This window comes from Petromyzon marinus, unplaced genomic scaffold, assembly GCF_048934315.1.
Source record: "Petromyzon marinus isolate PM22_M1 ecotype Great Lakes invasive population unplaced genomic scaffold, UKy_Petmar_22M1.pri1.0 PM_Scaffold_14, whole genome shotgun sequence".
Classification (NCBI taxonomy): domain Eukaryota; kingdom Metazoa; phylum Chordata; class Hyperoartia; order Petromyzontiformes; family Petromyzontidae; genus Petromyzon; species Petromyzon marinus.
This window is the reverse complement of record NW_027423102.1, coordinates 2,169,799-2,182,785: the sequence shown is the minus strand read 5'-3', so window position 1 is coordinate 2,182,785 and position 12,987 is coordinate 2,169,799. Positions and strand designations below refer to the sequence as shown.

Here is a 12,987-nt window from a genome sequence, read left to right as displayed (position 1 = left end):
AAAGAGGAAAACAGCAGGAACGACGTGAATACATCATCGCCATGCAGCAGTCTACGCCCGTCAATTTCTCACAGCGGAAGTAAGGTCCTTAGGTGTCTGGGAGCACAAGGCAGGTGCAGGTGGGTGAGTCATAATTTCCTTCCCTTACGCCAAAACATATTTGAGGCTGTGCAAGAGATAATGACACAGGTGAATTGTCACACAAGCCAATTAGAAAGCTGCAATGCTGTTAATGGTTAGTAAACTGAACTCACAGACCAGAGGTCGCTAAATGGGCACACCACAGTTAGCTGATCGGCAAGTCACGTGTGATGCAGCAAAGTGTGGCTTTCAGCCGGCTCTTCCAACACATCTGGTCAACGTGGAAAAGTAGAATATGGGACCTTCCTGGTGTGGACTAATCAGTTTCAAAGAATGTTCACCACAAGAACGTGTGGTAAATGCAGACAGGATTCCTTGAATAAGGATTCTGTTTGGTGTTTTAACATCTTGACACCTGTTGTATTGCCAGAAAGGGTAAACCCTATTGTTATATGGAAAAGTAGACCAAATACTCGTAAAGAGTTCGCTCTCATGAAGGTCTTTTCACCAGCGGTGGTGTGACCAATCAATTGCAGAGCTGCACTTTTATATAAGTCAGGTCAGAGCCAGATACACATTGGAGGATAAACATCCCACGGTGGCTGGGCAATTGTTGTGCAATAATGTCAGGTCAAACTTACTTAGGATATTTACAGGTGTGTTTTATTCATGCCGTATATATTAATGCACACATTGTGTAGTGGTATTATTATTAAACTCACCTTTAATGACGATGACCATAAACATGATTAAGAGTGTGACTATTAATGAATGTGCGACTGTACGATGTGGACGTAGCGGAGGGGCCCCCCACGGTGAGCGGTGACGCAACGCGCGCAGTGGCCCGCGTCACGTGGTTGACACCTCACGTGCACAGAGCGAGGCAGGCAGAGCCAGAGGGGGGGGGGCGGCGTTGCCTAGGCGACGTTGGCGTCCTCGCGGTCTACTCCACGGTCAAGCTGCGTGTCACTTGGTGACCCCCCCACCGCCTCTTACTGGACACCTGTGAGTGAGAGCTTGATAGCACTTCGGATTTCTCCAGGGTCAAAACAGATTTTGATTCCGAGTACAGTGTGCACAGCACCTGTATGGCGAGTCCTCGTTTAACGCAGTAGATGCGTTCCTGAAAAGTGCCGCGCTAAGCGAAAACTATTTCCCCCATAATGAATGTCCAAGCGCAGTCAGAATTGGGTTACAAACAACTTGAGGGGACGCCGCCGCGTTACCGTCTCGTCTCGCTCAACCGCGCAGCTCAAGAAAGTAGTTCGGCGTCGACCGCTCACAAGTCGCCTTATGGCGGTGCGCGTTCTCTAAATGAAGGCAACCGCGTTATAGCGTGAACACGCGGGACAGACCCAGTTGTCGTGTGCGGGTCAACTCCCTGAGATAAATTTGCTGCCGACTTCATGCGTTGTATACGCCCAGTGCTCAGCCAATTGTTGTGAGCGTCGCTCCTCTGCCCTCTGTTGTTAATGGAGGGAGACTGCACCCAACTGCCAAGTATCATCCTTCGCGAGCCTCTTCAAAATGCTCATCTTGACACCGCTGGAAGCAGCCATCGACCTTGACCTCACCCCGCTTGCACCAATCGCACAACATCACAGCGTTGACTCTCAACTGTTACTTGTGTAGAGGGGGTCAGATTGTCCAGACATTCGGTTGATACTAATAGGGTTTATTTGCCAGTATTGTAGATTATTTGAATTACATTTGTTTGGGCGTCAGGGTGGTGCAGTGGTCACGCCCGTGCATGGCATCTTCTGAAGGACTGCCTGGTTTCGCTTTCCTAATTCTGGTCCCTTTCTCTGCATGGATTTACTCCCATAGCAAAACAACAACAAACACATACACTGTAACTGGTACTAGCCAAACATCTGGGATTGTTTTTGTTATGCTGCCTTGCCCAAAATGGCATTTGGTGATAAAAAAATTTGGCAGGAATTGATGCACTAATGCAATTTGAACTCTTATTTATTTTTATTTCATGACTTGCTTAGCGTTCATATTCTTGGTTCTTTCGGTAAAGTCACATAAATAGAAAACAAGAAATAAAATTCAAATTAAATAAAAACATTCAATTTAAAAAAGAACAAATAAAAAATAAATGTAAAATAATAAAAGCAAAAAACCCACGACGTTTCAATCGCAACACAAGCGGTCTTTATTTTATTGTTTTTTGTTTTCTATTTACGCGACTTTACCGAAAGAACCAAGAATATAAATTCCTGCAGTCACGAAAGTTAAGTCAAAATTTGCTTCGCGTTCCTTTACTTTGCCCTCCCATCTGTTTGTACTGTTGTTTGTTGTTGTAACTTTCTGACTCGCCCCGACTGGACATCTGTGAAAAAAGAGCTTCATAGCTCATCAGATTCGTCCAGCCTAATTAAAGATTCTGATTCGGACATTAACTGACCCAGTTTTCACGTGGAGATCACGGCCAGGATGTGGAACAAAGGGACCACCGGTCACACTCACGTGGAATGCCTAGGGCATTGCACAGCATTTAATGGACTAGTTTCGTGAGATTTAGTGGTGGCTTAGGGAAGGCCTTTATTCAACAATGTATATCATGTATATCATGGCCGATAAGAATTTTTATAGTCATACACCATAGCCCACGATTTCCTGCACCGTTCATTCACTTGAGGAGACTGCGCATGGTGGAGATGGATGACCCTCGGTATCCTGTCTCAAAGTGATTCCAGTGGTTCAGGTAGTGGAAGAGTTGCTGGAGCTTCTGGCTCTTGCCGAAGCCTTGTGACTTTGGGATGAGAGCGTGGTAGGATGAGTGAAGCGTGGAGCTAAAGCTCCTGGAACATCCTGTACCCAAACAACACCAAACATTCAAAATCTTACAATGCTGTTGTTCCAGCATGAACAACATAACAATGAACAACATTTTCACAAATTCAACATAATGCAGGAAATTGAGTGGCTCGAGGTTAATTTCAATGTCAGAGCACCGAGCCAATGCCATTGAGGTCCTCCATTCAAAATTCAGTGAGCCATCTATCAACAAACGTTCCTGCGAATTGAGGGCAGGAATGCTGTGGTCTCAACTTGGTCACCAATGGCTGCACAGTAAACATCATGTCAAATGTGTTTTTGTTCACTGAAGCATATCCCAGCTCTGAGGGTTTGAATTCCATTTGACGTGTAATGAATTATCTTCAGCTTGGATTTCTGGTAAAGCACATCAGTGGCAACTTGTCTCTGAACCAGGGGTTCCTTGTTCGACAAACTGTGTTTCTGGAACATTCAAGCATCCTCAAGTGCCGTGGATAAGTAAGAGTTTTATTGTTCCACTATTGTTTTGTGCACCGTATCAGCTTTAACAGGATTTGCCCAAAAAGCCTTAGCAAGGAAGGATGAGTCTTTGTAAGTTAGCAAATAGAGAGGGTGGAGACCTCAGCATGTAGACATCTCAACCACAACTCTACCTGGTCTCTGTTATTTATTTAGTGAGCCAGCCCTTGCCACACTGAGGTTATACGAATGAACCTTGCATGCCACAGACAGGGCAGTGAACGGCAGTTGCTGCTATTGTTTTGGTTGTTTGTAGTTTTTTCTTACCCAGCGATGGCAAGCTCGTACTCCGAGTGCCCATAGAAGGAGGCTGGGTCAAAGATGACGGGCCCTTCATTAATCTCTGCAGCATTCCCAGTCCATAGGTCACCGTGGAGCAGTGCCGGAACCACCTCTACGTCCCGGAAAAAATCCCCCAACCGAAGCTGCACACCACGCAAAAAACAACACCACTTTATTCATGATAACGTTTTTTTAGAGTTAGATCGCATAAATTTACATGCGTCGTACACCCACTCCAATTGCCATTAGGCAATTGCCAGAAGCCAGAACGCTTCTGGCAATTGCTTGATGATGCTGGGTGTAATCACCAGCGAAAGGTCGTACTCGTTTGAAAATGTTCTGCGTTTCCTCTCTAACACACCAGAGTGCCGAGCAATAACATAAATGGCACGTTCTGTTCATGTCAGAAACATTACTAATGGGCTGTGTTGGGTGGATGTGGGTGTACGACGCATTTACACTTACGCTATCTAAGCCAAAAAAAACTTTATCATGAATAATATTGGTCGCGAAAGCCTGCGTGTGAAACACCACTTTACCTTTAAAGTCACCTCGAAAACCCACTGCGATCAAATGGGTTTCCCATATGGCTGTGCACATGATGAGCTACACTGCTGCATGTATTAACTCTTTCCTGCTCCGAGATGACTGCAAGTTGCGGGGTGCATCCCGTTCACCGCTGAATCTCGTGTACGTCATCGGAACGTAATAGGAAGTAAATATTAAATAACTTTATCGGTACCGAGGATCCCACAAGGCCGTGCGGGAAGGTGTGTAGCACAGTTTGGTACCAGCTATAATAGAGTGCTGTCCTGTCGCTACGGTGCTCTGCGGCGAGTACAATGTCTTTAAAAACAACGGCGCTATGCCTCTCTAAAAAAAATTACCGCTGAACCACTTGCGCGTTCCGAGATTCGGTGGTGAACGAGACCCATCCTGAAATGAGCAGTCGTCTCGGAACAGGAAAGGGTTAAGGGCGAGAGTGAAACGGCTTACGAACCTGAAGCCGAGACCAGAGCTCGCGGGTTTCCCGTTCACCGTAGTCCTTCTCTATCATGTCCAGCTGAAGCTGCAGTCGCTGCCGTGAGAAGAATGTCACCCAGTCCTCCTGCCACTCATTCAGCTGGTGGCATAAATATAGTTTTATTACAGACATTTAAAAACATAAGCAAATAATACCTACTTTATTTGGCCAATCCTTGACCTAAAACAGTGATATTCACTCATTTTCGGAGGCGGGCCACTTTCGCGAATAAGACATTATCAGTGAAAGAGCCATCTCACATTTGAAACCATTGGGGGGTTTGACAGCATGATGGGGTGTTTTCACTTGTGTGTATTGTCGGGGACTGCACGTCAGGGGTCGCAGTAAAAAGGACACCAGGGACTGCCACCGGCCCGCGGGCCTTGCAATGAAGAACACGGTCACCCAGAAACGTTGAATTTTATGTACAAATGGCTGGGTAATTCTTAAGACATAATTCGACACTCATGTTATGTACCGATTATCATGCTGTAGTCTTTGAACATCTCATTCTAGCCACCAATTGATATCCTCATAAAAAATTACAACAGCATTGATCCTAACGATAGGTTCTGCGCTTAATTCCCGCACCTCCGTTTAGCACGGTTGGCTATGTACGGTGGAAAGGAAGTGCAACATACATTCATACAAGTCTGTCAAACCCGGCTGAGTGTAATTGGTAATTAGCGAAAACATAACTGATTACGTGAACACTGGTTATGCAAGATCGATCTCTGAGGGAACTTGAGTGACATCTGGTGATGTCAGTTGTAACTGTGTGCCCTGTTATCAAAGGTACAACTCTGTGCAATTGAAGAAAATATATGCATTTTTTCATCAAATATACTGTTTTATAAATTTGTGTACTTATGCAAGAAAAAATGTACGTCAATCTAGTTCTTAAAATGTAACCTTAAACCAATGTTACCATCATCAGTGGTTAATAGACTATTACACAAAGGACTCTCATATTTCTACGATGTAATACTAATTAGACTGACATCTGAACAACAGCTGATTTTACCGCTCCATGATAAAACTAATTTAATCAAGTAAACATTATTGCCGCTCCTATAAAACTTTGGTCACCCAGGCTGTCCTTCAACAAAAGGGTATATTAAATCTATAATATGCTTTTTTCTGGGTTAGATCGCATAAAAATAAATGAGCCGTTAAACCTACCACCACCTAACAGCCAATTTGTAAGGTTGTCACGTAAACGGAACATGCCAATCCGCTACTAGTACAGCAAACCGAAGTGTTGGAGAGAAAATCCACAACATTTACAATCTGAGTATGACGTTTCGCCAGTATTTACAACTATCATCATTAGGTGGACAGCCAAATTCGTAGAGAAATCCTCCTGTTTCATTCCTTGGAGGGATAGATGTGATGACGTCACTTGTGAGCCCTTCACGAATTGGAATGTTCTGTTTATGTGACAAACCTTACGAATTGGCTGTCGGTGGCGGGTATAACGACAAATTTATATTTCAACGATCCAACCCAAAAAAACCGATATTATGGATATTGGCCGCGAAAGCCTACGTGTTAAACGGGTATATTAAAATTTAAATGGGCTACAACCAGTTTCATGACTTTAAAGCGGAGATCACATGTGGGATGTAACCACAGCATATAGCCGTATGAAACCCACATACTCTACATCCTCCTGCCCAGGGTCCATACCTGTTGGGAGAAATTCAAGACTGAAATTTGTATCAAAATCTGTAAAGCACATGAGAACCTTAATTTAGCAGTCTCAAACTGACTGGGACCCCTGTCGTGACGGAGCAGCTGAACATTGCACAAAATCATCAACGCATATACCAAGGGTGACCAACTTTCCTGACCCTACCAGCAGCATACCATAATCTTTAGATGGCCACGGGAGCCACAAGAGATAAAGATTAGCCATACAGAAGTTGACTCGTGTTGACTGGCTGTGGAATTTTGAGTTTAGAAATCTCAGTGCCCTGGGAGTACTCATGGCCTGCCTCCGATACCAGATTGTTCTCACTTCATATAAAGTTAAATTGAAGAGTTACAAATTAGCAGCGCCTCTGCAGAGCCACACTTGAACTGCCCAGGAGCCACATGCAGATGCCGAGCGATGGTCTGGCCAACCATGGTATTTTCTGTACATTATAGACTTGTAAATCTAGCGTATATAAAAAAATTAGCTGGAAACATTTATTTTAGCATTTACTCTATTGCCCTTTAATGAATGAATAGCAAAACTACATGAACTCTCTCCTAAAGCCTTCTTTTGGCTAGCAGACCTTGACATTTATCTCCTGAACATATTGCGATTATATTCTTGGTTCTTTCGGCAAAGTCACGTAGAAGGGAAATAATACAAATAAAACATAATATAATAAAATTCTCACGACATTTCGGCCACAACGCAAGCAGCCGTCCTCAGGTGAAGAAACAGAGCTGTCGGAAAGACAGCGTCTTAATGAACACTGCCCAGTGTTCACTGCCCAGTGTTCATTAAGACGCTGTCTTTCCGACAGCTCTGTTTCTTCATCTGAGGACGTCTGCTTGCGTTGTGGTCGAAACTTCGTGAAAATTTTATTATATGTTTTATTTGTATTATTTTATTATTTCCCTTCCACGTGACTTTACCGAAAGAACCAAGCATATGAATCCCTGCAGTCACGAAAGCTTTAAATCGAAAAATATTGCGATTAGCAAAAATATAAAGGGACGCAATGTTGAATGCTCTAAGTCTCCTTTGCAGAAGAGTTTGCCCTGATGGACTTAAATACAGATACTTTTAATAGCCATAATTCATATATTACCCAACATAATTCATATTCTGAAAAGTACATTGCACACACATGAACAATACAGTTCCCTTCATCACAAAGATGGCTAAAACAAAGAGATGAATGTGATTAGGTGTGGAAAAGCATGACTGCTGGCTGGCTAGTTGTGTTCATGTATGAAATAATGACAGCATGTGTCTATCTCATTCACTAGCTCAATCGCTTGATTTTTACGATTAATAAACAGCTGTATGAAATGTGTGTTTGTTTACACACAAATCGCCTGTTTACACATATTCATTAGATCCGATTAGCATGCCTACTCTCAGTGCGAAGGAATGTCAACATAATACATAGTTGACATGATGCTAGGGTTGGATCGGTGGGCCTAGTTTTCCACATGTTTTACATTTTCATGATTCAATACCGATAGTTTTCTCTTCCTTGTGAAGCCTCTCTCCAATCTTCCTGTTGTGAAGGTGCATTTCAGCCAGATGCTGCCCCAACAAGCCTGAGCCCCTGTCAGAGTGTACAACACAATAGACATGTCAAAGAAAACATTAACTTTATCATGTCAACAAACCCCAAGTAATAATTCATATGCAAACTAAACTACATCATATTTGTCCAGGTGGTCTGTGGCCGAGAACCTCGCTTGAAAATACGAATATATCAGTTCACATTCTGGTTTGGGTGACTCAAAACAATATTCTTCTGGGGTTTATACAATGAGTGTTACTTCCTGGGAAGTCAATCCTATGTAGACTATAAATGAAACCATATTTTATTTTACCAGAGCTATTTTTCAGAACCGACCTGGCCACAAATGATAGCCTAACGAAGTGGCTTATCACATGGAAATTTATAGCAGCCAAATGCTCAAAATACTCATGTTTCTAAATGTGCAGGGAAAAACTGGAGAAACTGGAGAAAAACCTGCACGACCACGGGGAAAACATGCAAACTTCAAATATACAGCAGGCGTCAAGGTCGGGATCGAACCTACGAAGTTCAATATACCAGGCGAGGTAGTTAACATCTCCTAGCCACCATGGCGCCCCATTCTCTGACTTATCCACCCACCCACCCACTCGTAAAGCCACCCACCCACTGACTCACCCTGCCACGTACTGAATCTCTAAACCAACAACTCAACCACCCACCCACGCACTCACCCTGCCACATACTAAATTTCTAAACCAACAACTCAACCACCCACCCACTCATCCAACCTCTCACTTACTAAACCAGCCACTCACCAACCCACCGACCCACTCATCCACCTATTCACTTAAAATAGTTCAACTACAATTGAATTATTTAAAAATCACCAGGGAAGGCCCACTGAGCTATACAGATCCTTGTCGGAAACGACGTGGCAAACAAATGATAGCTCAAAGAAGTGGCTTATCACGTGGACATTTATAGCAGCCAAAGCCTCTAAATGTATATTTCTAAATATGCATGAAAAACTCGGAGGTCCCAGAGAAAAATCCATGCAACCACAGGGAGAACATGCAAACTCCAAATATACAGGCGTCACGATCGGGATCGAACCCACGATGTCCTATACAAATGGCGAGGGAGTTAACATTCCGCTACCCTGGCGCTCCACTCTGACTCAGCCTCCCACCCACCCACTCAAACACCCAGCCAAGCACTCATGAACCCAATCACCCTGGCACCCACTCAATCGCGAAACCCACTCACTCATCAACACACCCAGCCACTCACTTAACCACTTACCTACGAACCCACCTGCATACCCCCCACTCACTACCTCAACGACCCACTCACTCAACACTCCACTAACCCACCCACTCACCTATTCATGCCCCAAATCACACACTGACCCATCCACCCACTTAATCTATAACTCATGCACTCACTCACCCACCTGCTCACCAGCCACTTATCTACTCACCCACCCACTCATCCTGCCACCTTCTCAACCTCTAACCCACCCACGCACCGAACTACCCACCTACCCAATCACCCATCCAATAAACTACAACTAAACTATTTTGTATTTTACCAGGTAAGCCCCACAGAGCTATATAAAACATTTTAGAAGTGATCTGGTTACAACTGATACGTGAACGAAGTGGCTGATCACGCTGACATTTAGTGCAGCCAAATCTTCTAAACAAATCTTGACTCTAAATGCGGAGGGATAAATCTGGAGGACCCGGAGAAAAAACCAGAAGGCCACAGGCAAAACATTAAACCTCATAATATACAGGCAGCAGGGTCAGAATCGAATACACGATTTCCTGTATACTCAGTGAGGTAGTTAATCTCTCACCATAGTGGCACCCCTCTCTCTGACCCACTCACCCAATTACACACTAACTCACCCACTCAACCTCCCACATTAACTTACCCACCCACCAGTCACTCCCCCATTCACCCAACCACCCCCTCACTCACCCAACCACGCACCAACTCACCTACCCACTAACTCACCCACCCATCTTCTCCCGCACTCAGCCAGCCACCCGCTCAATCACGTGCCGACTAACTTACTCACACACTCACCGACCAATACACCCATTCACCCACTCACTTACCCACCCACAATCTCACTACCCAAGCCAACCACCCAGCCCCTCACTCACCCACTTATTCAATCACCCACTACCCCACACACTCACCCAACCACTTGCTCACTTACCCATATGCTAACCCAACCACTCACTCACCGACTCACCCACCCACTAACTCATCAAAATTAATTATCAACCACTCACCCAGCCACCCACGCAATCTCATACCCACTAACTCACTCACCTACCCATTTATGCACTCACGCACCCACAAACCAACCCACCTACCCATCTCTTCACTCACTCACCCACCCACACAGTCAATCACTCACCTACATACCTACCCACTAATACTCACCCACTCATCCAACAACGAACTCACCAACCCACCCGCCGAATCACTCACTCAGGTACTAACCCACTCAACTTCTAACCCACACGCTAACCACCTAACCACCTACCCACACACTCACTCACTCACCCACACACTCACTCACTCATCCACCCACCCAAACATCCACTCACCCACCCACTAATTCACTCACCCACTCACTCCCTCATCCATCCACTCACCTACTCGCCCATCCACTCACTTACTCAATGAGCCACTCACCTTCTCACCCAGTACTTACACATCAACTGACCCTGCCACCCACTCAATTTCTAACCCACCCACTCACCCAACCAGCTGCCCACTCCCTCAGCCACTCACCTACTTACCCACCCCGCTTACACATCCACTTACCCTGCAATCCACTCAATTTCTAATCCCCCACTCACCCAACCACCCGCCCACTCATCTACTCACCCATTACCACGGAATTATTCACCCACCCATCAGTAAACCACCCAATAATCCAACCACTCACAAACTAAATCACCTATTAATTAAACCACCCACTACCTCAACCACCCACTAACTTAACCACCGAGCCACTCACCCACTCAGCAAGCCACCCACTACTATATATCTAACCCAATATCTCACTCACCCACCGCCCACTCACCTACACACGTATGCACTCACTCACACACCGCTCACTCACCTACACACTAAATTATGTTTATTTTACCAGGTGAGGCCCAATGAGCTACATAGCTCGTTTTCAAAACAACCTTCACCACAAATAAACCGACCATTAAAATTATATTTCGATTTAAAGCTTTCGTGACTGCAATGATTCATCTTCTTTGGTTCTTTCGGTAAAGTCACGTAGAATGATAATAAAATAATAAATTGATATTATTGATATTATTGATATTATTGTGTTATTTTATTTTATCAATTTATTATTTTATTATCATTCTACGTGACTTTACCGAAAGAACCAAAGAACATTAAAATTATAGACTGATCATTTCTTTGTCAGTGGGCAAACGTACAAAATCAGCAGAGGATCAAATACTTTTTTTCCCTCACTGTACATTGCGGGGGTCACAAAAATATCTCCAAAATCCTGAATGAACACAAGATCCAGGTCCGATTCAACACAGTACAAAAAAAATCCGTGATCTGGTTATATCTGTAAAGGATGTGGTTCCAGACATACAGTACCCGGGCGTTTACAAACTAAAGTGCAACTGTGGTAGCAGCTACATTGGAGAAACCATACGACATATATCGGACCCCATCCGCGAACATAAAGCAGACTTGAAACACGGTAGGAGGAACTCCTCTGCCGTGGCAGATCACTGTTATAATTCAGTGGGCTAACATGACATTGACTTCTCCAAGACGGAGGTTCTTTGCAAGCCAACCGGCTACCATGAGAGATTCGTTCATGAGGCCATCCACATATACAAGCACAGAGACAATTTCAACCTAGAAGATGGATTCTGGCTTAGTAACCATTGGAAAGATGTTTTAAACCATTTCGGTTCTTAATTGATTGTATTTTATGGTGATTTTCAGACCGCAGCCCTTTCACTGGCACTGCCTCTTAATACTTCTCACACCACGGTCAATGGTATGGTTTACAACATGTAATATAATAATCAATAGTATAACATTGTAATGTTTAACATAACTCATAAGGCAATATATAGCATCGTAATTGCATAATGAATATACATCAGTGTGGTATATAGTTGGGTTCATAGAATAAGACATAGTGTAATATCACAAGTCTAATAGTTTATAATCTAAAGTATAGGGTAGTGTAAAGTAACGCATTGTATAATTCAAAAGTGGAATCTGTCTATGATATGATGTTATACCATGTAGTTTAGATTGGAAGGTATAATATTGTATTATATAGTAGTCCAGTTTACAGCATAGTCGTAAGGCAACTCAGGACACAACAGCGCACCTTGGCTGTTGCACTTGCCCCTTTTCTTGTTTCCTCTCTGCCTGTGTTCCCAGCCCCCTCCCTCCTCCTCTCCGGAGGTGATGCTGGTAACATGCAAATTCATATTTTAACTCCGCCCACACAGCTTAATAGACGCGGTCCTTGCATGTCAGCGTTCATTCAAGCTCTGTCTTCCGCACAGACCTGTCTCTTCACTTGAAGAAGGCCACTTGTGTTGTGGCCAAAACGTCGTGAGAATTTTATTGTCTTATTTTATTTTATTATTTTATTCCCATTCTACGGGACTTTACCGAAAGCACCAAGAAGATGAATCCTTGCAGTCATGAAAGCTTTAAACCGAAATTTACTTTTTATTTCACCAGGCAAGGCCCATTGAGCTATATAGATCCTTTTCAGAACAGACCTGGCTACAAATGATAGATATACGAGTGGCTTATCACAGATACATTTATTGCAGCCAAATCCTCTAAACGCATGTTGCTTCTAAATGCAGAGGGAAAACCCTGAGGATCTAGAACAAAATCCAGGCGACCACGGGTGAGAACTTACAAACTCCAAATATACAGGCGACAGGGTCGGGATCGAATCCACCACCTCCTGTATACTAGGCAAAATAGTGAACATCTCACCACCTTGGCGCCTCACTCTCTGACTCAACCATCCAC

General features: G+C 44.0%; 1 protein-coding gene across 1 annotated transcript in view; it reads right to left on the bottom strand.

The window, feature by feature from the left end:
- Positions 1-1,740: 1,740 nt before the first annotated feature.
- Positions 1,741-12,987, bottom strand: part of LOC142922693 (fructosamine-3-kinase-like) — a 64,518-nt gene continuing 53,271 nt past the window's right edge. The window contains exons 3-6 of the mRNA XM_076063517.1: positions 7,895-7,986; positions 4,670-4,792; positions 3,655-3,812; positions 1,741-2,901 (exon numbers count right to left, since the gene is read on the bottom strand). Coding sequence (XP_075919632.1) covers positions 2,883-2,901; positions 3,655-3,812; positions 4,670-4,792; positions 7,895-7,986 — 392 coding nt within the window. The 3' untranslated portion in view covers positions 1,741-2,882. The remainder of the gene's footprint in view (positions 2,902-3,654; positions 3,813-4,669; positions 4,793-7,894; positions 7,987-12,987) is intronic.